General features: G+C 37.7%; 2 protein-coding genes and 1 long non-coding RNA gene across 15 annotated transcripts; 2 read left to right on the plus strand and 1 right to left on the minus strand.

The window, feature by feature from the left end:
• Positions 1–12: 12 nt before the first annotated feature.
• Positions 13–27,052, minus strand: tau (microtubule-associated protein tau). 13 transcript variants are annotated; one of them, XM_089256365.1, is made up of 9 exons: positions 26,393–27,052; positions 10,428–10,471; positions 7,702–7,891; positions 7,438–7,640; positions 6,179–6,364; positions 5,030–5,047; positions 4,449–4,607; positions 3,082–3,147; positions 13–242 (listed from the first exon to the last, which is right to left on the minus strand). In XM_089256365.1, exons 1-9 carry the CDS (start codon positions 26,589–26,591, stop codon positions 57–59), a joined length of 1,251 nt encoding a protein of 416 aa, XP_089112491.1. In that variant the 5' UTR covers positions 26,592–27,052; the 3' UTR covers positions 13–56. The 13 variants fall into 13 exon arrangements, 11 of the variants coding, with proteins under 11 accessions (XP_089112491.1, XP_089112480.1, XP_089112481.1 ...); XR_016196199.1 differs by lacking the exons at positions 13–242; positions 3,082–3,147; positions 26,393–27,052 and adding exons at positions 607–1,427; positions 2,115–2,300; positions 10,596–12,347; XM_089256354.1 differs by lacking the exons at positions 3,082–3,147; positions 26,393–27,052 and adding an exon at positions 10,596–12,392.
• On the plus strand, positions 19,968–21,226 carry LOC108651707 (ficolin-2). The gene is made up of 3 exons (XM_018101573.3): positions 19,968–20,084; positions 20,141–20,952; positions 21,036–21,226. Exons 1-3 carry the CDS (start codon positions 20,025–20,027, stop codon positions 21,148–21,150), a joined length of 987 nt encoding a protein of 328 aa, XP_017957062.1. The 5' UTR covers positions 19,968–20,024; the 3' UTR covers positions 21,151–21,226.
• Positions 21,624–22,326, plus strand: LOC108651802 (uncharacterized). Its single transcript, XR_016197645.1, has 2 exons — positions 21,624–21,928; positions 22,023–22,326. It is a non-coding gene; the product is annotated as an uncharacterized LOC108651802 (long non-coding RNA).
• Positions 27,053–27,641: the final 589 nt, after the last annotated feature.

Below are 27,641 nucleotides of genomic sequence, written 5' to 3' on the forward strand. Positions count from 1 at the left end.
GTATGTATATAGAGGAGATCTCACTGGGTGCAGCGTGTTCTGGGTGGTGCTGTGCCTCAATATAAACGGAAGGGCTTTGGATGAACTGCCTGGCCGGGCCTCTTTTTGGCGCCCGCACTCTTGGGACGCTTCGGCTCCGAGTTGAGCGACGGCATCGATACGGATAGGACGAGGCACTCCGCCGGCAAGGACATGGATGAGGTTAAAGTTGTGGCACGCTGTATGCGCGGCGCTTTCCAATACTGTATGAGAAGAGTAGCACGTTATTAGAGTGTTGCCAAATGCCATTAGCTAATGCTAAAGTTAATTCAAAATGAAATCAATAACTAAAATAGAAACTTACAATTTACTTTGCTTAAAGTTTCAATTCAATTTGTTTCTCACTTTTACCAATGCGATCCAAATGTGGTTTGATACGTGCGTCGTGTGTGTCTGTGTAGCATTTGATACGCTTGCGGCGTGGGCGTGGGCGTGGTCGTTGCATTGCATACATACGTATATAGCTACATATACATATATATATCCAAATTATCTGCCAGAATTGAAAGGTACTAAGTGCAAACAAAACGCAAAGTTTTTTCAGATATATATGTATTTTTTTCCTCATTTTTTTTTAATGAAAAAAGTTTTGTTTTTATTACGTTTGAAATTTGTGTTTTTTTTTTACATTTTTCGTAAAACTGGGAAAGTGTAAATAAATTGTGAGAATGATGCATTTTTTTGTTTAACTAATCATTATTGTTACAAATTATAAAATTTTGATATATATATATATTTAATATAAAGTTCAAGTATTGAAAATTCACTTTTAATGGGTTTTCTTTATTGTTTAAGTTTTCATTTTGGTTTTGTTTTTTCTTCAACACTTTTAACTACACGTAAAGCACACAGTTAATAATCGTATATATATATATGTTTGTATATATATTGTGTGTTTATTTGTAGTATATGAAATATATATATATATATATATATACTTTATTTGTTTTTGTTTAATATAGTTTATGCATTTGCCTTGGTATCTAAATTGATAAATAGTGCATAGATCAACTAATCATATACTTTATCTGCTTCTTCTTCGTTTCAATACGCTGCAACTGAGTAAGTGTGTGTGGATGTGTGTGTGTGTGTGCTTGCACAATCGTTTTTATCAAATTTTATAGTAAATTCTCGTATAGTGTATTAATTATTGCATATATATTTTTTCATACATTTGATTCTCTTTTTTGTGTAACTTGCTTAAAATTAATTTTTGTCAAATTTTGTTTGCATAGTTTTTTTTGTTCAAATTTAGTTTTAAACGAAATTATAACTTTAGCTCAACATGCATTGTTTTAGAAATATTTTTTTTTGGACTGGATTTAACTTTGTTGATTTAAATTTTCATCAGCGCCGCTTGTTGAAGCCGTCATGGATGGTTGTGGACTCTGCGTTCAAGATAAAAATATAAACGCATTTAAATAATCGCATGAAATTAAAATTGAATAAGAAACAAAGCGAAACAAAATCAGGGTGAAGAAAAAGGAACAGTATTAAATGTAGGGGCAAACAAAGTATTACGATAAACGAGCACAGCAAGCAATTTCCATATGAATCACCGGGACACCTTAACGTGTAGGGGCCTTGGGTGGATCGAATTCAGGTTCACTTTGGTTCGGTTCGGTTCGTTTCAGTACGGTACGGTTTGGTTTGGTACGATTAGTCTATCCAAAGACAATATAAACTTCAAGTTGAGTGACGTCACACAACAGAGCATAACATATGATTGCGCTCATAGATTCCGCTCAGCGATTTACAGGAGTGAGTAAATTAGTACAGTAGTAAAAACTAGAGCGGTGTACGTATCTATGCACTACTCAGATATGCATATGCTCGCCAGCGACTCGCTGAGACGCTGAAGATTGAAATGTTCGAATAGAAGTTGATTCGATCTCGAGTTCAAGGAAATCGAATTTCAATGCAGGGAATGAGAGAGTACGAAAATGCACTAAGTTCTGTTAGTATTGCTACTTAGTCATATAGAACGCTCTGAATGTTGAAGTTTATATTATCTTTGATCTATCACAGCACTGTTAAAAGATAAAATTGTTCAACTCGACACGCAAATAACTTACAGGACTTTTATCGTGAGAGTTATACGAAAGTATATTTTTGTATAGCATAAAATCGCTTCATATAATGGACGTAATCTTTCTGTCGTACGAGTATACCGTTTCATTAAAATTTTTGTTTTTCTTTTTTTCTTTTTAATTTAATGCACTTTTTGATGGCTAAGACTAATAAAATGTATACACATATTCCTATAATAAATTGAAATGAAAATCAAATAAATATTATTAATAATCAAGTATAAACATTCAATCTTATGTAGATGAGTTAAAGCCGAACCCAAATAAATTCGTATTTTTTTCATGGAGTGTATTTGATGAGGGAGTCGAGAGAGCAAAAGCATTTTGCACGTTTTGTTGTTGTTTTTGGCTTGTGATTTTTAAATGCTGGGCAGACTTTCACAATCATCAGAGATAATACATAATACACACGTAGTATATAGATTGAGCATATATAGCTATATAGTCTAGGTTTCAGTAACTCTGTTATATATTATATCTTTTGTTTAATAAAACATTTGTACTATTCTACATAGTATAAAAAAGATTCTTGACTCTTGCCATAAATAATACTCTTTGCTGGTATTTCTTAAGTTATGTTAACAAAACTTCTCTTACGAGTGTTAGGTATTTGTCTTTGGTATTCTTTATACGCTTGCCAAAAATGAAAATCTTTTGGAAAGAGCATAAACCAATTTCAGCTAGCCGAAATTTGCTTTGTGTTATCGACTGTATTACAGGGTATATACATACATAATTTAAAATAGAAACTCTTGCAAACTCAATCGAGATTCTCTTTTGTTTTTGTTTAAGATTTGAGCTAATTTTTGTTGTTTATAGTTTTAAACCTGTTTTCGTATTTTAGGTACAGCTAGGTAGTATATTTCTTGTGTTGATTTTGATTATTGTTCTAAAGTATTTGTTGTTGGTAATGTTTTTACTTAAAAAGCGATTCAAATATATCGTTACACACACAGTCAGAGTTACAAAGACCGAATTCTAGATGAATGGTCGCAACCAAGCGACCCTGCGCCGCAAACTACAAATTCCAGATGAAACAAGAGACGCGAGTTTCGATATTCGATTTCGAAATTCGAATATCGAGTGTGAGCGAGAGGGCGAGAAAGAGAGAAAGAAATAGAAGTGAATGTGTGGAAAAAATGTTGAACGCGCCTTCGAGCACTTTTTTCTTCTTCTTGATGTTAAATACTCGTTCACGAAGTTTTGGTGTATATACAGCTTTCGGACTGAACAATCAATTGATATTCTAACTTATGTTTAAAATTATGGTAGCTCGAAGTATTGGGTATATATATACATCACTTAAAATATGTTGGGCTTTATAGTAAATGGGGCGAGGCACATCGGAATAAACTGTATTGTTTTCGAGGCTTACAACCTGAGTCAAAATTAAGCAACTGTCTTATCTCTAATGGCTGATTAGATTGAGGAGAATTTATATATGTACTTTTAAGCCTATTGAAGGCATTGCGAACGAATAGATAGTAATCTATTAAATTTTAGGTTAATATAATAATCTATTAAATTTTATTTTAAACTTTTTTCCTTTTATTTCGTGAGCGAGTATTCTGCAGTCGATGACGGCCGACTGCAACGATCTACACTTCTTTCATTTAATACATAGCATGAATATGAAGAACGTTTTTCTTTTTGTTTTTAGAGAATTTAGTTAACGATACTCAATTTCTTTGTTAATGCATCTCAGTTTTGAGTTTGAAAGAAATTCATTTTTAAATGTAAAACTATAAAAAACTAACTCAAAAAATTAATAAAATATACAGATAAAAAATTGTGAAAATAATACACCCGCTATATGCATATATGTTATATTGATTGTGCTATAAAAATAGTTTTAGTATTTCTATGGTGTTTATATAAATCAAATCGGAGCTAATCAGATGCTTATTGGATTAATTTGTTAGAGATAAAATGAAATCCAAGTTAGTTCGAGCTTTATCTTTTGTAGTATTTTTTTTAGGTGTTTCGTAAGCCTTAGTGAGTGCTGTTTTCTTTTTTTAGGATATATAGGTTTGCAGTGATTTTTTCTCTCAGACATTGCTTGATCGTATGCCACTTAAAAATTAAATAAAAATTACAATTAAAAAATGAATTTCTTGAGCTAAACACAAAATGGGATGACATTTACAAATTGATGTAATGATGTCTATTAATGAATTGTTTGTGATGAAATCAAATGCAAATTACAAATTAGATTTGAGGAAACTGAATATGATAACCAAAATTAACTACAAATTTGTATCTGGAAACTACTTCGATGATTTTTTAATATGATATTTTTTGATCGATTTTTGTTTTTACCTGTGTTGGTGGTGTTGTCAGTGCAACAGAGTGTTCAACATTTTTCAAATAATCCTTATCATCGAATATCTTCTTCTCACCGCCACCGGGCTTGTGCTTAACATTATCCAAAGATCCAACTTTGCTTTGTGCCTTAATTTCTATTTTTTGCGTTTGGATCTGAAATGTAGTGTCAAAGCCACCAACAAAAACGCACACAGAATTCATTAGCAACGATTACATTGTATAGAGTAAATCTTTCCATTATATACATTTCTAAATATATACATTTTCGATTTGCTGACCAATTGTTGTTCTCAGTTAACGGCAAATTTTTGGAATTTCCTCTTTTATACATCAAATACAATGAACAATATTTACAGGGAGAACATTTTCTATATTGGTGTTCTAGAGAAATTCTGCAAGACAGTGTGATTAAGTGATTTAAATACTAAAAATACTAAAAGTACATAAAATACTAAAAATAAAAATACTAAATAATTCAAAATTGATTTATAGACAAAACTAGTGAAAAACCTTGTTTTTATTAATACATAATACATTTTTTTGATATAAATTTAAAATAATTTCAAGTTACTTACATCCTTTGTATTGTTATCCTGGATTTTTGTATTTTGTGTGAATATTTGTTAATTATTAAACATAATATAAAAAAGATTTGTATTCAAGAAATTTTTTTCAACTTCAATGGGTTAGTTAAAACAAAATCCAGTTGTATAAATCAAATAGAAAATATCAGATTATATAGAACAAATAACACTCAGAGAAAATATGTATTCAAGTTTCCAAAAAAATTTTTAAAAATATTTTGGCTGCCAAATTTTAGTATATTTTCGAAATATCTTAGGAATATCCTTAGAAATATCTTTTTGAGATCTATATTTTTTAGTTCAAGTAAATATGAATGTAAGTAATATGTTGCTGAAGTATTATAGCCGCGGGTAATCAAGTTTCTCAAATATACCGTTCAGTTTAAGCATAGTCTGGTTTTTTGATAACTCGTGGAGCCAGAAATTTGAAATCAAAACAAAATCTCTCTACCCTGACCCTAAACACGCTTTTAGATGAAGGCAATACATGTCTAGTATAAGCCAATTGTAACAATATACCAATAGATTTTTCTCTGAGTGTACACAAAACTGTTTCTTTTTCTATTTATGTAGATCCAAGAGTACAACCGTAACTGCCATTGGTATTTACAAATAAGCTTTAGTTACAATGGAGTCACCCAGGTGTGTGGGTTAGATGATGATTTTGGATAGTGCTTAGCGTTACGTACCCAGCTACACCCAATGTTATTCGTCTGCATTATACAAATTGTCATCCAGACGCGCATTGTCCATCAAACAACGATGGCTAACTATTTTGGAGCCCTCGCCAAAGACAATGTCGTTGGGGTATTTCTTGTACGAGTAGCTCTGCGGATTTCGATAGAGTTTTCATATTTGGATAGATAGATGTGTTGGTGAGCGAGTCAAGAGCATGCCAAAAGTAACTAGATTGCATAAACATGCTCCCCCATGCCCCATGCCCCGTGCCCCGCATCCCGCATGCCCCACATGCCACCATGCCAGTTAGTCAACTTCTATGACACCAACAACTAAAATACTTAACTGCTTGGAAGAGTAGGTAAATCATAAATATACACATGTCCAAATCGGAGTCTTGAACTCCGATTTCGAATCGAAATGAAATAAAGAAAACGTTGCTTCAAGTGCTTTTCGACTTACCTTAATGTCGCCTCCGCCGGGCTGATGCTTCACGTTGTCCTTGGAGCCGACCTTGGGCTTGGCCTTGTCCTTGAAGTCCATCTTGAGCGACTCGATCTTTTTGTCGCCGCCGCCCGGCTTATAGGACGCATTGTCCAGCGAGCCAATCTTTGACTTGGCATTCCACTGCAACTTTGTTGTAACTATCTACAAATTGTATTCGTTTTGCATTTGGTGGTGATTTGGTGGTGCGAAACAGATACAGATAGATATACAAAAGATGGTTAAAAAGTTAAAACTACTTCGACTGCAACGATTGCTGATTAGTCAATGTCAATGCACGCGCTCATCTTGAAATTCGACTTATCAGATTCAGTTTGATATTGTATATGGTATACGTATATACCATTTATGTACTGAGAGATATTCTACATAAGGCTAGAAAATTATGCTGTTAAGTGCCTCGACTTGTTCGCAATTTGCATTTCCTACTAGATACCGAAATGATTGCATGACAAATATACAGTTATACAGTTATAAATATATATACAGACTATATCTTGAATCGCAAGTCGACCGTGAAATTGAATTTCTATCAAAATACTTGAGGTTCATATTAATGCTTTTTGTTGTCTTCTCCCAATTGCAACTACAGTAAATAGTACTAAAAGTGCGACTGACTAGGCGTATACCCTGTACCTTGTTGGGGGCTCGTTGTTGATATCAGTAATGTAGACGCGAGGAAGTACTAGATAACTTTATTATGAGAGCCTAATGATCTTGATTTATCATAAAATCATTTTAAAGTTTGATGTATCTGAGTAAATTTAATATATTCTCCAAATGAGGAGTACTAGAAAACAATTGGTTATCTCTTATAGTAAGGAAACCACATACTAAATTTAAATGCTTGGCTCCGAGAGAGAAACATACATGTATAGCTCTAAGAAAACATCTTACTGTGAAGGAAAATATGTAACGGGGAAGCAGATCTTAAATATTAAAGCAACTCGAGTTTACATAAATCCAATAGTCACTGACTTACAGAGATATTATCTGCTACTTTTTAAAATGAAAATGTACCAAATTTTGATATACTAGCATTTCTCTTTTTCAATTTTGGATAGATAATGATAATGAATTTCTTTTTTATAGAGAAGTCAACCCTCCAGTAAATTACTTGTCAATATACAACACACATGTCATAGGTACAGGGTATATTTTGCATTAGATAAGACCATAACCGTCCCATACTAAATTTTAGACCAATTAGGACTTACCTTCTTCTCTCCACCCTTGGGTATATACTTGTCATTCTTGGCCTCGATGCGTGGTCCAGCTTTGATCTCAATTTTCTTCGACTCGATTTTGACGTTGCCGCCACCGGGCTTATAGGTGGCATTGTCCAACGAGCCGATTTTGGAGCGTACCGCCTTCAGATTGGGCGATGGTGCATGACCGACCTGTATCTTGTTCATTGGAACTGAGAACAGATTGGAAGACAGTTGAGATGGGACATAGATTGCGATCCAACCACTACTAACCTTTCTTGGGTGGCTCCGGCTCAGGGGTCTTGAGCAGCAAGCGATTCTTTGAGGCGCTCCGCGACTTGGATGCTGATTTATTAGAGGGCGTGGCACTCGGTGGGCGCGATGTGCCCGTCTTGTCCGGCTTCGAGGAGCTCGATGTGGGCGTCTTGACCGGCGAACTGGGCGAATTCGGTCCGTTGCGATCCTGTGCGTGTCGGGGGGGCGGGAGAGAGAGAGAACAAGAAAAAGCACAGTGTCGGTACAGTCATGTCTCACTTAGTTGGACAACGGTCTAAAGCTTTACAATGAGATAGCTGGCATCAGCCAGCACAATCAAATGCATGTTGTCGAGCCTTGCGCTTCGGTACGACGGAATTTCTCGGTCAAATATTTACGACCGCCAATAACTAGGTTTATACGGCTCTATGCCATTTATGACTCTGAGTCTCCATAGAGAGCGCGCAGCCAGCTGGGACCGTGGCCAGCACGACAGGATTCCCATTGTTTTATCGATTGTCGCGGCCTCCACGGCCAAAACTTTGCTCTTTGCGCTTTGCATATGAATGAACATATTTTATTTGCGAGGTATTTATAGAGACAATCCCCCCAGCTCCAACTCGAGCCCAAATCACGAAATATGTAGGATTATGACTAACCAAAAAAAAAAAAATAAAGAAAAAAACTTGCCGTGTTTCGACTTTATCAACTTGGCACACATAAATCGCATTACATTTGGCAATTTGGTGTACAGTAAAAGTTGGCTACAACGAACTGATTTGTATTGACAATGCTGTGAAATGTAAATAAGAGACTTGTAGATTTGTTATACTACGCTCTCTTATAGGGTATATGAAGAGCCCTAATAAACAATTTGTTGAGATTGGGCTGAACTTAGAGAGAGTGAGCTGGTGTGGTCTAAAGGGGTTTGCTTGGTATTCTAACTAAATAGCTAAATTATGCATAATCATGTTCGGTTATTGTGGGTATGTAATGGAATATGATAATGTGGATCGCTGAAATAATGCCAATTAGAAATGCAATAGAGTCAAGGCTACAGGAAGGTGGGAGCGAATATAAAGAGCTATTAAAAATATACCAAAGCGAATATACAACATATACTAAACAACAAAATATACTAAATAGATTGTACAACCTGTATATGTAGTATATGTTCTTTAGTATACTATTATATAAGTCCTATATAAGGTCAAGCCATCAAAGCCCCTCTCTCTCTTTCTCTCTCTTTGTCTAACAGATACTAATATTCTCATAGAGACCCTAATTATGTTTATTGTTCAAGGGTTCACATATTCATATGTCGAATGGAATATTAAAATGGCGAATAACTCTCTTCAGTCCATACCTAGAAAGACGTTGAAGCCTTCTTATGTTTGCTTTAGTGTAGTTTCACTGTATTAAGTTTTGTGTCTTTCAACACTGCGCACCTGTAAAAGTTTCGGAGTTTCTCACAAATGACACACACATATACACAGATAAGGAACTATATCTATAGGAATATATATTGTAACACTTATATATATAGTAGATATATGCCTGAGGCCAATTGAGTTATCTTCTGGCTAGTGCCGTTGCGACCAACTGCCGTCCGTAAAGCTAAAACTTGATCTGAGCTCTGAGCGCTGTCAGAGCGAGAACTTTGGATGAGCAGCAGCTGCAGCTGCTGCTGCTGGCGCTGACTAATGGAGCGTGCCACGGAGACACAGAGCCACAGAGCCACAGAGGTCGCTGTGCAGGCGGCATTTGCAGCCATTTACAGATATTTATGATTTGTGAACATAACGATATTGGGAACAAGAAAATATTAGTTTCACTTTGATGAAGATGAAGCTTGAGCGGTGAATAGGTGAAAATGGAATACTCTAGGCAGTAGCTAAAGTGGGGTAAATGAATATCCGATTCAAGTGTTATGACATATTTCTATGAGCTCTAAGGCGAACATATTGTTTTTATTTTTGCATATTATTGTAGATATATGGGCAGATAACAAGTTTTCTATATGTTTTTAGCAGTATATGAAATCAAATTTATAGAAAACTTTTTAGGTAACAAGAATCTATAGACATGTTTCTCATTTCTATGATAAGATTAATCAATTAGTTGAAGTACGATCTATGCCTGTCTAATTGCTGTACCTACTCCTTCTATGCTGTAGCTATCATAGCTTACTGAATTGACGTTAAAGGAAATATAAAGACAGAGCTATGTAGCTGAGTCTAATATGAAACGCACTCATGATTTGGCTACGATCCCGAATATGCCCCATTTTTAATGGCCCAAGCGGTTAGGGTATCAATAGTTGTAGGCGCTGTGAGAGACACGGTTGACGGTCAACGGAATTCAATTAATTTGCAGTCAGTTAATTTCCTCTCAATTAAGAGCAACACACCAAAATTTTTGATCAACTCTACAAGAGACCAAGAGCTCAGACATTGGAAAATAACCCGTTTTTAAAGATGCGTGCACAAGTTATATGATAGAGTCTATGGACTTCGCTTCAAAATGAAAAGAAAGTTGGAAAATTGTTGTGAACAAGTTAAGTATAGGATATAAATAATATAATGGTATAATAATCTCTATCCTATGCAAACTGGAATATCCCCAAAAACAAACTTTTAGAACTGAATCACTAAACGATTTATCTCATAGTGCCAGCCACTTTTCTGCTCCGAGCGAGCATTAGGCAGTCGTTGCTTGCTTGGCATTTCGTGCCGGAAACTCACCTTCTCCTGAGTGGACTCATCCACGCCGCTGTCATTGTCACCCTCTGCAAAGACCAAATAGAAACTCAGTTAATGAAATGCGAATCAAGTTCTTCAGTCTATCAATTTTTGTTTGGGAGGGGAAATGGCTTCATTAGGCGACACGCCCACATTGAATTGAGCTCTTACTGTGACCGCCCAGCGATGTTGGTGTGACATCGAACGGTGGCTCCGTCTCCTCCAGCAGCGGCGAGCCCATGGGATCTGGCTTCATGCTGTGGCTCTTGATGGGTGTCTGGGCCTGACCCATGATGACGTCATCGTCATCCTCGTTGTGTAAGCTGCTGGCCGAAGGTGGGCGTGCCTGCTGTTGGGGCTGCTGATGCTGCATCTGCTGCTGTGGCTGCATCTGTTGCGGCTGCTGCTGCATCTGCTGCGGCTGCTGCTGCGGCTGTTGCTGCTGCTGCTGCTGCTGCGGGGGCTGCTGCTGGTTGTAGAGCTGCGGTCGAAAGGGCGCCTGCAGCGGCTGCCCGGGCATGGGCCTGGCGAACGTGGGCGGCGGACGCGTCATATTCTGTGGCGGCCGCTGCATGGGCCCCTGTCCCGACCAAGGGAAGCCACCCGGTGGTCGGGGCCCCGCCTGTGTACCGGGCGGGCTCAGAGGTCCGCTCGGGTTGGGCAGCCGGGCGGGCGGCATGCCCGGCCGCATATTGAGCGGCGGCTGCTGCTGCGGCGGGCCCATCAGATTGTTCTTGCTGTCCGTCGGACGCAATGGCGGCGGCATCGGTCTGCCCGCCATGTTGGGCGGCAGCGGTGGACGTGGCCCCATGGGACGTGCGCCGGCAAAGGGTGGGCGTGGCTGCGGCGGGCCAGCTACGGAACGCATCTGCGCAGGTAAAGCAAAGGTGGAATTGGATCGTACAAACTCGCTGTGGATGTTGCTATTGTTGCCGTTGTTGGTGTTGCTGGTGGTGCTGTTGCTGGTGGTGCTGTTGCTGTTGCTGTTGCTGTTGGTGGTGCGCTCGTTGACTCTGGATCGGCTATAGTCCACTTGAGCGTAATTGGGATTGATCACACGCGGCCCCATGTAGCGCTCGGTGTCTGCATAGCCGGGACTCGGCTGCTCCACATAGGAGCTGACCAGCTGCTTGGCGGGAGCCACTTGCTCCGGCTGCTCGACTGCTGTGGTTGGCTTGTACATTTCGTGTAACTGGAGACAGCTCAGCTGGAGCGAACCTGACGCCTGCGGTGCTGGTGCAGAAATGTGCAAGTGTCGTGTAATCCAATACCCAACTGGCTGTTGCTGCCAGCAGGCAAGGAGTGTGAGCAGGAGCAGGAGCAGGAGCAGAAGCAGAAGCAGGAGTAGAAGCAATAGCAATAGCAGCACACATCATTTGCATACGTGTGTGCTAATGGCCATGTGGTGGGTGGGCGTCTGTCTGTCTATCTGTCTGCGCTTTCAATAGCCTGTATCGAGTGGAGCTCTCGATTTTGATGGCTGCCTTCCTTGCATTTGTTTACAGTTTTGGTTTATTGTTTTGGTATTTGGCGCTGCTTTGGGTTACCTCTGTGGCACATTTGTCATGAGCCAGCGCTGGCTGCCTGCAATGTGACCCAAATCGTTCGCCTGTCGCTTATTGATTCAACAACAAAAACTGAAGCCCCAAAAAAAAAAAAAAAAACAAAAGTTCGACAATTCTAAGACCGCGCTCCAGTCAATGCGCCATTGGCCAAATTGTTGTTTGATTTTGTTTTGGCTCAGGCTTGCCAAAAAGGGTTTCTTCTCGGTTTCGGTTGCCAACACAAATTTGTTGCGACATGTCTGTCCCCACGGCCTCTCAGTGGCGTGCCGCAGCCACAGCCACAGTTACACTCGCAGGCGGGTTGCCCAAGGTCAGCCCGATATTGTCTACGAATATTAATCATATCTATTGAACTATCGAAAGCGGTTCCCGTCTACTGAATCGCACCGAATTCAACTCGATTTCGACAAATCCCATTCATATCTCAGGCTTGCAAAATTAATGTAAAGTAGGTAAATGAAGACAAGATTTTTTGTTTTTATAAGTAGCGATTTGACTCAATTAATGGAATTTGATTAGGCAGATATTTTGTTATGTTTCCTCAGACCATATGTGATATATTTATAAAGTATAAGATTACATCAAATAAATGAGTAACTTAATATTAAATAACTTTATTTAATATCAATTTCCTATTTTTCATTTTGATATTAAATTTCGTAGTGATTTGCCGTGATCCTAAGATGTTTTTCCCAAATCCTTTTCTATTTTCTTTATAACAGCTAAAATTCGAGTATATAATATTCCGGAAAGAACAAGAATGAACCCCATCATTGGTTTCCATAAGAGGTGAGAATTTGCGTTTTAAATACGAAATTTCAGAAAATCTATATAAAACCGCAAATTAAAATTTTTATATTCGTATTCCGGCCAAAAGTTCCAGAGTAGGAATTACATATTTAAGAAGAATATATGATTTTCTTGCAAACATATAATTCTAATTCTATTCAGCCTCAAAAATGTTTAAAGACCAATTCGAAACCTTTATATAAATTGTACTTTACACATATTTTTTCTTCTCGTGCAGAAACCCTTCAAAGAGCTTCACAAATATATCTTACACATGTATGTTCAGAGAATTCTCAGCGAAATCGTTAACTGGAACCGCTTCTATTCACATATTGAATTATGTTAAACAGCAAAAGCAATTGCCAACTAAATTGTTGTCTTTGGGCATAAATGAAAATAAATGTAGCTTGCTTTTGGTTGAGTTTTGTTGCTGTCGTGATTTAACTACAATTTTATGCCAAGTGCAAAAAGCCAAGTATATCTACTATATATAGATAGATAGATTCGTAAGGACTTACCGCATCGGTTTCGCTCATTTTGATGTGTTTGCTTCGAATTTTTTTTTTTTTTTTTTTTTTTTTTTGTTTGTGAGTTGTAATTTAAGCTTGGGCTGGAGCCGAAAACTTTTGCATTTAATCGATAAAATAACAATTGAGCAACTACAGAGACTTTAAGAGAATACACTATATTATGTATATAGTATATGTCCATATATATATGTATATGTATATGTTTATCTAGATCCGATCTAGAGCTGAGCCTTGTGGCTGCTGGCGCGTCGTGGCCTTCGCACGTGCAAAGTGGCAACTGAGTGAGTGGCAACAACTGCGCCGAGGCGCCACACGGTTGCAAGCCAACTGCTCGCCCTAACCACTTAAAAAACAAAATTCGAAAAAACAAAAGTCAGCCGCAAATTAGTTTGCCCCCAAAAATGATTTGTTTTCTGCTGCAGAAATTCCATGTCAACTGCCACACAGTGAGAGAAAGAGAGTGAGAGAGAGGGAGAGAGAGAGCGCCAGTCATTCATAGACAGAAAGAGAGAGCATGAGTTGTGGCCCACTAAATTGATTATCAACAATTGTCGGCCGGGGCTGACGGTTCGTATACTCGATGTCCGCAATGACTGCGCATTTGCCTGGCATAAATGAGGCGAGGCTAAACTTTTGCGGCTTTCTAAAACCTTTTTCTTTTCAATTAGAATTCTCCCGCTTTTTCGCCAAGTGCATGAAGTGCAAATGCAAATGTCAATGTATATGTAAATGTATCTGTGTATGCAACTGCAACTGCAACTGCAAATGTTAACAAACTTTGCAGCAAACCCAATTGATTTTTGCTGTCAAAGTTTTTCGGTTTCTTTTTATGGTTCTCGCACAATCGGGCAATGCAGTTGCGCGATTTTATCACTCAGCCATGCACTGAGCGAAAGATGGGAGTTGCTTGCGTAAAATTTTAATTCCCTATGAGTTCACTTAAAATCGAATTGGCAAATAGAAATCATTTGCCCAAAAATTGTATTTAAAATTAGCTCATTAATCTATAAATTTGATATAACTTATCAAATTAAAAATTTGACGCCGCTAGCAACTTAGAATTTTCTTAAAATTGATGGAACATAAATCATAATAGAATCTAAAATATCTGTTGCTCTTCTACACTTAGTTTCCTTACTTTTGATGGAATGATGCCTTAGCTTGAAATTAATTAACTTTAATTGAATTTTCAGTTTTGATTTGCTTTATGCATGAATTTGAATTAAATTAAATTTCAATTGTTAATGCAATAAAAAATATTATAAAAAATATTTTTTCATTAAAATCTTAATTGCTTTAGATTTTGTATATTTTTATTTTATTATTTTAGTATTTTTTTTTATTTACTTATTTATTCTATTTATATTTATTCTGTATTATTTTATTTTATAAATATTTTTTTTTTTACTTATTTATTCTATTTATATTTATTCTGTATTATTTTATTTTATTAATATTTATTCTATTATTTTATTCCATTAATATTTATTTATCATTATTAACATTCGTCTTATAATTAATTAAATTTGAAAAAGAAAGCTCAATTTTAGTTTATAGTAAAATTGTTAGTTCATTTTGGAATTTTTTTTTTTTAAATTTGTAAATGAAATATAAGTGAATGCCTAGCTGAACTATTTTTGCTCTGCATTTAAACTAGATCTCTGGTCCTCTTTCTATTTGCCCACAATTTTTTCTCAGTGTAGCCCAATGGGCACTTTACAACACGAACTCAATTGTTATCATTTGTTGCAGTTGCCCATAAAGAACAACAACAGCAACAACAACAACAACAACATCAACAAACTGCAATTTTATCGATTTTCCAGCTTGGCCAAAGGGCATTAACTGAGCCGCGTTAAGGCTAATGCACTTTGCACTTTGCACCCTTGCACCTTTGCACGTTTTCACTTTGCAGTTTGTCTAAAAAGTTAAGACGACTGCAAATGCACTTACACACACTTCAGTTTGACATGTATGGTATAACTATGTATGTATCTCTCTTCTCTTTCTTCTTTGTTTTGTTCTTTTGTTTAATTTGACTCTTTTTGTGTTCAGTTTTTCAGTTTTGATTGTTTTTGGCTAAAACGTCAACGCCGCGCTGCGTTCTGTTTGGCGCGAGTGTTGAAACTCGACTGCTTTTATTTGCTTTGAAAAACTTTCGAATTACAATACTTAGAATTTGTTTTGGTTATGCCTAGGTGTGTGTGTGTGTGAGTGTGTGTGTGTGTGAAAGCCTGAAATGTCCTTGCGCAGTTCGAGGCTCTCGCTTGTTGGCCGCGTCTTGGCACACACTCGGCGTATACTCTATTCGGCTCGTCTATCCCATTGGCATAGAAATTTATTTGTGGGTCGCCCCAACCAAATGCAAATCCAACACGCCAACAATTGTAGCCCACAGTTAGCTGCCCCCCTTTAGTCGCTGCCCAGTTCGTAGTTTTTATGCAAATCTCATTTGAGGCTTGATTAATTTTATGGGCACAAGGAGCGCATTAGACGCGCCTCTGTGCATTGCCCGCGCCAGTTCCTCGATTAACGGTGCTGTTCAGGCTTAACATATACCGAAATACGTGCATGTGCGAGGTGCGTTCGAGAGTTTTTTTTCGAACTCAAAGAAGGAAAATGAAAAGAAAATGAATAGAAGAAAATGAGATCTGACAAACTGAAGAGAATAAATAGGTATGACAAATATTGCAGAATCTCTCAATAGAAAATGTGGATTAAACAACTAAAGTGAACAAATTGTAGAAGCTCGAGAATTTAGCTAATAATAGGAATGAGAGAGAAACTCTTTACATACATATATGTATATTTGTTGTATACTTAACATATAAAATTTGCAAGTTTGTTTCCACTTTAGTTATTTGATCTCTAATCCGTGGACTAAGTTTAGCAGCAACCCTCGCTGGCACATGAATCGCAGCTGGACTGCGCTACAGGCACCGCCTGCCACGCACTGGCATTGCCATTCGGATTCGAGCTCGATTGTGAGCAGACAATTTTAGTGGTCGTTGTCTATTATTCAGGTGTTGTTGTCATAGGTTCCTTGATTTGTTACTAATTGTTGTACATATTATATTTAGAAGCGAGCAACACGCAAGGCTCTTTCGTTCACGGTCTCCTGCTCATGCTGCACAGGGATCGGGGCCGGGCCGGGACGGGCGGGGCAGGGCAGGGCGAGGTTAGACGATGTTATTTGTGTTTGCTGCGGGGGTGTCTATTGCATGTTGCGTTAACTTTAATGTATGTGCCTAGTTAGGCTTTGTTATCGTTATGCTTAGTAGCCCATCCGATTGTCAAGGTTATTATGTCTGCACCTCGTTCACTGTTTCTCTTTTGCATTCGCTGTACGGGGCTTAAGGGGGCTGGACTTAGCAATTGCTGACTTAGCTAATGACCGGCTTAGTGGCTTACGAATTTCAATTTCTTGCGCAAGCTGATGCACTTCTAGAAATTTTGGGACCATACCAGCTTTTATCATTTAAATTCAGTTTTAGATTTATGTTTTATTGGTTTTATTGATATTAATAGCTGCATAAAATATGTGTACATACATTTTTAACAAAATGTGTTTAATAAATACATACCACCTTAATGAAGCCAATTCATATAAGTTAAATGTCAAGTTTTCAATTACCTGTAAAGAAAATAAATTTTGCATTTCAGTTTCATTGTTGTCAATTATTAAGTTAAAAGCGCCGCACAGCGGCATTGCTGCGTACTAAAACGAGCTTCTGCATTTGCTCTTTGCTGCTGGTTGGTGTCTAAATAAATGTGCTAAAAAACTACGCATGTTGTGTGGAAAGCTAAGCGCTAAGGGGAAATGCTCTATGCTGTAAATGTACGCACACATTCACACACATGCACACACCCAAGAGTATCAGCCGCACACAAATACCGGGGGTGGCTCTGCCGCTGCCGCCTCTACTGCTGCTGCTGCGGCTGCTTGTGCCTCTGCTGTTCTTCTGCTGCTGTTTGCTACTGTTAAAGCCGCCAGCAGAGTATTCGTCTCTCTTTCACACTTTCATTCTGTATTCGGCATTTGCTTTGTTTTTGTTTTCCTTTTGGTTTCTGTGTTTTCTTCTTTTTTGGGGTTGCGCTTCTGTCGGTATCTATCGGCATTTTTGTTGGCTTCCCTTGGCGGACATTAGTATATTTGTATCTCTATATAATACACACTGATGTACCCTATATATGGATGTATGTATATACTAAATACATATGTATGTACATATGTGGTATCTACATTAATTTTCCTTTCACTAAGTTCATTGATTATTTTAGCTGTTTTATGACAAAGTTCATTTCATATTTTTAAGCAGATGCCGCCAAGTGCCACTTGAGGAATCTCCCAAGATGCGTCCTCAATGACAGTTCTCTATACACGCGTGTGTATGTGTGCAAAAGCTTTGTGCCACTGCGCATGTATGCGTTAACAGCCCCTTAAAGGCTGCGGCGCAATAGATGAATCATATATGTCGTATCTGCCCAACAGGCAGTCCTGCCTAAAGCAAATCGCTTAAATATAAAATCTGGTACAGCACTAGTTCAAGGAACAAAGAACTTGGAAAAGACTTGAAACATCTCATGAAACAGATGTATAAATTATAGTAAATTTTGTAAGATTTTTTGTTTGAAAATTATATTTTTGTGTGTTTTATTTCCACTAGACATTTTTAGCAATTAGTTCTATATTATCTTTTGATATAGAATTTTTATGATTTATATATATTTTAATTGTTTTTACTTAATTTGCTTTTATACTTTATTTATTTCTTTTTCAGTTTTGGTGTTTGTCTATTTTTTTTTTACCTATTTGATTTACTTACTTTAGGAACACAATTGCCATTGATATAGGTAATACGATAAGATATCTAGGGACTTAACTGACTTTCTAACGTAATGTATTTAAATGAACAAAAACCTATATTTAATTACTCAGCCCATATCTAGCTGTCTCTATCTATAACGAGGGCAGTTCAAACATTTAACGGTAGACCTTAAATTTTTATTTGAAATATGTATGATTATTTCTGAAAAGTTTTCCAAAAAATAAGAATGCTTAGTAAATCAACTTTCACTTTTAGTTCTCTTATCTATTTTCATAAAGTTCTTTCACGTTTCAAGCAGCCCGCGCCAAGGTGTCAAGGGTATTTCAAGTGCATCAACTTTAACTGTATTCAACTGTATATTCAGTTAGCTGTTAATTTATCAGCTGACGATATTTATAGCTTCTCCGACAGTTGGACCTAAAAACATTTGTAGTTTTGACGCACTTCGATTATTGATTGCCACAAAATGTGGCAACTGCGTGGCACGCACGCAGTGCTGCCCCAAAAGGCGGCCAATCACAAATATGGCCAGGCCATAGCGAGAACAACAAATTATGCGACAACAGCGATGCCAAATGCGGCTACATTGGGTAACCAGACGAGCCGCCTAGAGGCGGCTCGAGACGACTCCAGACGTGGCAGCTAAGCCAAGCTGGGCAACGATCTCTCTCCCAGCGGCAGTGGCGAAAGTGTTGCCCGCTGTTGGCCGTAATGTACCACATGAAATCTGTGAGCGCTCTGACCGAGTTTAATGAACTGGCCATGGGCCTGATGGCCTGGTGTGGGCGGGGCTGGCTGGGGCTGTGCATACTCTTAAGGGTTGAGTTGGTTCGTCTGCTTAGGGGTGGCTGCTATTGCAATTTGCGTGCCAAGCGACACTTTGTTAGAGAGCAGAAAACAATTAAGGCAACACCCAGAAGGAGACTCACACACACACACACACACACATACACAGCCCTTTGATGTCTTTATTAATCTGTGGCCAAAATGTTATTGATCAAACTTTTAAATGCCAAAAATGTAAAAATACTTTAAAATACTTTAAATTAATTAATAAAGTGTGCAAAGTATGCGGCATTTCCAATTAGCATTCACCTGGCACACACTCACACACACACACACACACACACATGAGAACTTAATAAATGTTGTTTTGTGCGCGCTTTTCATATTAATTTGTTGCTTCACATCGAGTGCAATTGGACAAGCCCTAGCCCCTCGCAAATGGATTTGTGGGGCGCCACTTTGCATGTAAATTATGTTAGCATTAAGGGTCATTCCACAGACACACATACACACACATACACACATATATACTCATATATATATAGACATATATACACACTTTTCGATTTGGCACAGATTTCATGCTTTTCTATTCTAGTTCTGCTCGTCACGTTGTAAAGATCTACAATTGATGTGTTTGTATCGCAATGACTGACTTCTAAATACTCTGTATTTTGGGTATTATGAATAAACACTGCAATGGCTGACTGTCGATTACCCTAGAAATGTCAAATATTAAGTAGCCGTTATATTGACTGAATATCCGGTATTCGGCAAATTTCCTATTGTAAATTGGCATTGCAATGACTGACAATCGGATACCCTAGCAAGTTATATATAGATTTCTCAAAAGTTTCCCCTATAGAAATTCAAATCAATACAAATTCGGATTTTTTTTTTAGGAATTTTCTAAACGAATCAGTGAAAATTATTTTGAAGTTTGTATTCCTTATACACTCCATAACAATAATTCATTTACTACATCAGTTCCAGTTGAAATTTTGATTAGGCCATTATAATTGGATTGGACCTATGAAGAATTTAATAGAAAGAATATTGCAATATTTACAATAGTCGTAAATCGTAAAGTGAATACACAAAATGCACTTAATCATCATACTTGTCGTATTTGGCACATTATATGGAACGATTAAAGCTGAGGTAATATCAAGGATGTATTATACCAATAACACTTATCGATAACATGACTATTGCAGAACGTAAAGGAACTGCAGGCGAAATTGGACACGCTGGACAAAGAGAATGCAGAACTGAAGGCAGAGCAGGAGAAGCTCCAACATCAAGTAGACGAATATGACAAAAAGCAGAAAGAAATCGCAGATCTAGAAAAAGAGCTGGACGTTTGTCAGCCTAGTAGCAGAGCAGATGCAGCGAGTGCACAGAATGGCAATGCCACGATGAACAGCGTTGTTCTGCCCAAGTTCTTCAATAAAAACCGTAAAAAGTTTCGAACGGCAGAGGGTCGCAGACATCTGGTTAATTGCCTCATCAACCTATCCACTCCGTCAAGATATAGCTGTGTGCCGTACATGCACTTTACGGGCGCCCAGGCTATAACGATGCCCGGCGAAGATCCAATTTACGTTAGGTGCGATGGCCAAACAGCTGGTTCCGGCTGGCTGATCATTCAGCGCCGTGTTTATGGGACCGAAGACTTCTATAGGCCTTGGGAAGAGTATCGACGTGGTTTCGGAAAGATGCTTGAAGACTCCTTTCTGGGATTGGAAAATATCTATAAACTAACCAACTATCAGAGATTCGAGCTGTTTGTGAAAACCGTGAGCTTTGCAGGTAAAGTTAACTGGGCCCGTTACAGCGATTTTCTCATCGGCAGCGAGGATGAGTCCTATGTGCTGAAGAGCGTTGGCGAGTTTTCGGGCACTGAAGATGTTCTATCGAGAAATGTGAACAGTAAGTTCTCCACCTACGACAGAGAGAGCAGCCCCCGCAATCTATCGCAAAAGTATCACGGCGGCTATTGGTATATCGAAAATGGTTTGCAAAGCAGGTGAGTTCCTCAATATTGATTACCTATCATTACTGATTAACTAATATATATGAATATTAATTGCCTTTCTGTTTGTCAATTAGCAATCCCAATGGTAAATACTTAAAGCATCCGTACCATTACTCGTATGGCATGCATTGGGCAACAACAGAGAGCGAGAAATCCGTCAAAATGATGATTCGTCCAGTACTGGGATGAGACTCTCATTGATTTGGCAAAGTCGTAAAAGAAACTCTTACAAAAATAATAAAATATTCAAATAATCGACCGAGAATACTTTATTGTGAATCAAATGAACTCAAGATGATTCATTGAGGCCTTAAAATATTGCAAACCAAAACTATAGACTTTTCTCGATATTTCACAGAATTAACCAAGCATTTGGCTACTCTAAAGAAACATTTCTAATGCATTAATGCCTGACTTTTGAATACCCTATATAGAAAACATTTCACTGACAACTGTCAGTATGTTGGATGGAACTTGAGATGAGAATATGTAAGGTCGACTAGAAGCTAGTTGCGAATGGTGGTCAAAATTTGTATGGAAAATATTCAACTGAAACGCAACGAGATCCTTAAACATTTTAATATATTCTGTATGTGTGGGATTTTTAAGCTTAAAGATTTAGCATAGGTTTCTGGAAACCCTGAGTTCGAGCATCATTATTTTAAAGTTTTTTAATTTTTAGTATTTTGTACACGCTTTAAGGCCTCAGACCGGACGCTATACTATTTTTGTTTGTTTTAAAATCAGTCCATAATTGGAACGAATGACGTTAAAAATGTTGTAGCAAATAGATTTACGCTTCATAAAAAATCCGTCGCAGCTACAGTCGAGCCTAAGCATATTAGTATCAAGCGCCGCAACATTTAGTTACTTAAAACACTTTAGGCGGCAATGCAATATGAATAAAATCATATTCTGGGTGCTATTCGTATCGTTTCTGGGATTTATCAGAGCTGCTGGCGAAGCGGTAATAGCGACAATATCTCCTAAGACATAATCTGATAAATAATTTACGTGTAATACAAGCTATTATATCTGATACAAATCTGTATTCGTTGCAGCCCACAGAGAAGGATGTGCAGGCGCTTTTGGATAAGGCGACAAAGCTTAATCATGAGCTCAAGGCAAAGAATACTAAGCTCAAAGACAAAGTAAAGTCGATTCAAAAAATGGACGAGGGGCTCAAAACGTTAAAGAAAAATATCGAAAATTGCAAACCAAATGGCTTGGATAGAAGTGCAAATGTTCCAAAGGCCTACCGCTCCCCACTGTATAAAGCCTTGTTGAAACGAAATCCGAATTTGAAATTCGAAACAGTTCAAAAAGAGCTGGTAACCTGTCTAAAAAAATAAACAGATAATCATAGAGGTGATCTGTCATCTAACATCTATTTGGCATTATTACTGGGTGGACTCTGGGAGTCTGCTGCTGGTATTCTTTATCCCAATACATGATATGCAGTAGGATCCGTCGTTATGCCCAGCAGATGCTAAAACTATATAAGTTTGTCGGAGTTTTTATATATATATACACAATTCCAGTTTGTCCATCTCGAAATTTGTTGGAGCTGAAAAGTTGCTGCATGAGTCTGAGCACAAAATAAAATTAAGAGTAGGATATTAATATCCCCAACAGACAGATCGAGCTATACTCGTAACTGTGAAAATGTTGAAGCATATATATAGTTGTTATAGGACTTGCTCATGGACAGAAAAAATACAGATAGAAAGAGCCAAACAGATACATATACAGCTACAGAAAGAAGGAGAGAGATTGAGTGAATGCGTGAATGAGTATAGTGAATAAATCATAAGCGATCTCTGCAGTCTAGGATATTTTCTAGTCGATCAGCAAAAGATTTACTCCTTCAATTTTACAGTTGTCACCTCTTCAGTTTCAACTGAAAATATATCTCTAATAGCGAAACTCTAAAAGCTTATGTACTTTTAGTTTTTGGTAGATTGACTTTTCCATGAGTTTCAAATCGAAAGGTATTTTCAATTATTTTACGAGCAGAAGCGTGCATCAAGAATAAATCAATTAATCGTGAAGCAAATTAAACATAATCTCCATATATGGGCTGCACGCATGTCTACCTAAAATGTACACCATAGATTTTGATAGACTTTCGTGCTTCATTTGCTTTCAGTCGACAGGGCGTGGCAGCAGCAGAAAGAGCAGCAGTAACAACAAGAAAACTCATATATGGCGCTACATTTCTAGAAATTAGATAGATTTTCGTGTTTTAATAGCGGATGCCACAGCAATTAGCAGAGACTTCTGAAAAACTGAGGGAATTTCAGCACTTAGGCGGCATACTCTGTTAAGTAAGAGTATATTGGAGCTACAGAGGATGCAATTCTCGTTATATGGCTATGGATGTGGACATCACAATTTCTAATCGGATAGCCACCTTTGCTCTAGGAATGTAAGTCTAGAGCGAAGGAAAGTGCAAGAGGCACCAATTCTCGCACAGCTGGCAAGCAAAATTGTGTTAATTGAAGACAAATACTAGGTAAGAAGTGTGGCTGACAGAATTGCAGTCAAAGTTATCTATTTATAAACCAGAAGAGCATAATCATGCTCTCTCTCTCTCTCTCACCCTCTCTCTCTCTCTCTCTCTCTCTCTCTCTCTCTCTCTCTGTCTTTTCTCTGCGTCTTTGCTCACTCTTACGATTTACAAAGTAAGAAGCACATAGAGAGGACTCTGTCCACACTTATCTACAGCGTGTGCAAATATAGATTGATGCAAAGAGTTCAATATTAAATAAACATTAACTCAGGTAAAACAAAAATTGAGCATATAAATGAATGTAGACAAAATGCAAAGACAAGCATCCTTTGTCGAATAGTGTCTGAAATTGCAGAAAATCTCGTTTGCCTCAAGCTTGAAGCTGTTTTACATACCTCTATTTCTATCATACTTTTATAACTATCGCGCTTAGACTATCTTAATAATATTCCTGTTCGTTAAGAAACCTTTCGATCCAGGGATCTTTTCTTTTCTAAATAGATATAGCATTAGAAAGGAAATCAAAGATGTTAATTATCATGGCTTATATACCGTTAAGTTAATATTCATTTGACAGCTACATCTCTATGGCAACTAATCTTGATCAAAAATATATACCTTTCTATATATATATATATACATATATATGTTGGCATATCGCACGATTTTATAATAATATCTGATGTAAGGGTATATGTAATCATAGTATATTTGAATTATAGATTGTTATATACATAGTTCAAACCGAAGTAGGTGACGCTGACGTCGACGCGACGATGACTTCATGTGAATGACACAGCTGTGTAAATGAGAGAATGTGAGAGTGCGGTAATGCGAGAATGAGAGATGGAGAGCACGAGATAACTGATAGCAATCAGCAACAATATTTATTTATATTTTTAGTCGGTTTTTGTTTTCTACTTGTTGTTGTTGCTATTAGTTTATGTTATTTAGAACTAAGATAAAAGAGCACAAAACAATAACAATTGTTGTTGTTGTTGTTGTTGTGGCTATGATTATTTAACCGAGCCGGTTTGCACTTGCGTTGAGCATTTGATTTAATCAGCGTCAGAGGTAACATAGTGAATGGGACAACACAACGACCACAATGTAGCACAGTGTAAAAGTGCGAGTGAATGAGAGCGAGAAGTAGATAGAAGAAAGAGAGAGAGAGAGAGAGAGTGAGAGAGAAGAAGAGAACGAGAACTAATGAAGCTAACAGAAGCCAAAGACTTATATACCCACTTCAACAATATGAAAAGAGGAACACCAATTGCAAACCCATCAAGAATATGGTTTGAATTTTACTCTTAAATGTCAATTTTTACATAATATATATACTATATAATAATGTGATCTGATAAGCAAACCTACAAAAACATGAATCAAAACAAATGCAGTTTTATTTATTTTCATTTTAAGTTTCGTTTTCGGTTGAACGTTTTAATAATATTCCTAGACAGATTTTTATTTAGTCAGCGTTTGGGCCCAACGCATGCGTTCAGATGAATTACAATGACATAAAGATACCATCAGCGAAACTAGCTTAATTGAAACGAGGTCATCTGCAGAGTACAGACCGCAAACAGCGAGAGCAGCAGCATCAGCAGCGGATGAAGAGTAGCAAGAGACGAGCAGTTCGACGGAGCAACGTTCAGGGGCAGAGCTAGAGGTAGAGGCTAAGACAGAGGCAAGGGCAGAGGCTTAGTCTAAGATCTTTCCCTTCAGGCCGGAGCTGGGACTGGCACGGGTAGATTCAGTGGACGAAGCGGGAGCTAGTCGGAAGGGCAGAGCTAAATGCTGAATCAACAGTAGATAGGATCAGCTATACAAGTAGGGCCGGGATCAGGGGCCGGGACAGATATTCGTGGTGCCGATAACTAAACTGGGGGAGTGGCAAACGCAGGGACAAGAAAAGGGGCATAGACATGATTAGAGACGGTAGGTGGAGCAGAAGCGAACGGAGTAGCGGGCAATGCTTAGACAACTTCTGTTACCGTTAACAACGGATGTTAGCTGCACAATGCATGCGAGGCACAATTAAAACGCAGCTGACAGGTCGTTGCGCCCATGCCACACTCGCCAGACAATGGCTGCCACATCCTGTGGCACATCCCGCCCGGCTGATGCCCGATGATAGCGGGCTTAACTGCTGAGTGCCCGCTCTTCAGACACGAACATTAACATTAAGCCCAAACAACTCTTTTTCAAAGCCGCTCGACAACTGTGCAAACAGCTACAATGGAAATGTTGTCCGAGTATCGCAAGAAGTGGAATGCACTATATAATGTCTTACTTAATGTGTATAAATGTATATATATACTCGTAACTAAACTGCAATTGTCATATGAGTAAATTCAGATTTCCATTGGTGAAAGATCGATATATGTATATTTGGGTGTATATCGGCTTAGGTCAATTTAAGTTGAGCTCAGCTAGTCTTATAGAAAATTCAGTTCTCAATGAATTTTTCATAACAACTACATATCATTATATGTACATTTACATACATTTATATATATATCGATATCAGTAAACTAAACTTTAAATTCCAATGGATCTTTGCCTTTTTTTTCTCTCTTTTATATTTAATACTCCATCGTGCTCGGTTCAGCACATATTCGAAACCCAAATTAGCGTACCCTTCGTTAGGGTATACAAATCTATTTGCATAACAGCTCAAAGCAGCCAGAAAATATGACGTGAGCTGGTGTTGGTGGTGCGCTGGTGGTGCTGTTGATGGCATTCGTGGTGCATGTTTGGCCAACATAACCATCAGTGTGCCGGGGTGTGCCAAACACTTTGACTAATTGAGCGATAGATACATAGATACATATCGACGATTCTCAGCTACTGCTCTGCTACTTAATTGATTTGCGGCGTGTTAACATCGCGTATGAGTAATGTGTGTCAGCTCACCTTTTTGCTCTTGACCAGCGCGTGCCGCGGAAGCCGGCTCCGGCTTCTGTTGCTGCTGCTGTAGTTGCTGCTGTTGTTGCTGTTGCTGTTGCTGCTGTGGCGCTTCCTGTTGCAGCAACACGGGCTGCACTGGGCGCGTTTCGGGCATTGTGGACACCGCAGCTTCCAGCACAGAGCTTTTCTCCATGACATCCGCCATATTGAAAATGCCTGTATGTTTATATATGTATGTGTTTACTTATATATTTATATATGTGTGTGTGTATGTGTGTGTTGCACTTAGTACAGGACTCTTTTTTTTCTGGCCCGCTGTATGTACTCTTTTCTGTGTTAAATTTAATATTTTCTGCACCACTTTTCTTGCTTCACCTTTTCACACTTTGATTTCGCTTGGCTTTTGGAATGCTTTAGTTGCGTTCTTTTATTTTTTAAATAGTAATGTCGCAACAACAATTATTAGAATAACAATATTTAACAATAATAATGCTGATATAATTTTGTTTCTTTTCACTTTTTGCACTTTGCTCTGGTTTTTCTGCTCAACTTTCGTGTATTTGTTTTAGTTTTCTTAAATTTTGCCAATGCAATTCTGCTGAGAGCGTTTGGCACTGCGCTTCGTATCTTTTGGGTTTGTTATCTCGTTTTCAACTGATTTTCAGTTCGGTTGAAATTCCTAATTAACGTCTGCTCGGGCAGAGGCGCAAGCTATGCGAAAGCTTTAAATTTAGTACACGCGCAGGGGCAAAGCTGAGAAAGCTTTTCCTAACAATAGGACAAGCGCCATCTGTCGGCCTTCTGCTTAAGTGTGTTTCACCTTTTTCACACGAACTTTTATTTAAAAAATTTTTAAAGGTTTTTAATTCGTATTTAATTTCTTTATTTTTATTGTTTTATCAATAGAAAATATTAAAATGTTTATTTCAATAAAATTTTAATATATGGCTGAAATAGAGGGTTCGCAAAATATATTGCTTGAGACGAAGTGTACTCGCGTTAGATATATTAAACAAATTTTTAATGCCTTATTTACAGCATACATTAAAACATTATTTTTATAGTTATTTAAGACAGAAATGAGGCTTCAAGTTTGAAAAAGGCAAATTAAAAAAGCTTTTTTTATTTTTAAATTAAATTGATTAAAAAGGCGAAAAATAAAGCACAAGACTGCAAAATTTTTAACTATTAACTATGATCGGAACTAAACCTCCTTAAAGTCAGTTTATAGAGGAGCCGCACAGAGTAGCTTCAA

Source organism: Drosophila navojoa, chromosome 2, assembly GCF_054131105.1.
Source record: "Drosophila navojoa isolate 15081-1374.11 chromosome 2, UAZ_NAV_1.0, whole genome shotgun sequence".
In the NCBI taxonomy this organism is placed as follows: Eukaryota; Metazoa; Arthropoda; class Insecta; order Diptera; family Drosophilidae; genus Drosophila; species Drosophila navojoa.

Coding starts and splice junctions, on each gene's coding strand:
- tau (XM_089256354.1), bottom strand. CDS start 11,607: ATGTACAAGCCAACCACAGCAGTCGAGCAGCCGGAGCAAGTGGCTCCC. Junction 10,472..10,595: donor AACATCGCTGGGCGGTCACA/GTAAGAGCTCAA, acceptor TGGTCTTTGCAG/AGGGTGACAATGACAGCGGC. Junction 7,641..7,701: donor GCCGGAGCCACCCAAGAAAG/GTTAGTAGTGGT, acceptor ATCTGTTCTCAG/TTCCAATGAACAAGATACAG.
- LOC108651707 (XM_018101573.3), top strand. CDS start 20,025: ATGCACTTAATCATCATACTTGTCGTATTTGGCACATTATATGGAACG. Junction 20,085..20,140: donor ATGGAACGATTAAAGCTGAG/GTAATATCAAGG, acceptor TGACTATTGCAG/AACGTAAAGGAACTGCAGGC. Junction 20,953..21,035: donor GAAAATGGTTTGCAAAGCAG/GTGAGTTCCTCA, acceptor TTTGTCAATTAG/CAATCCCAATGGTAAATACT.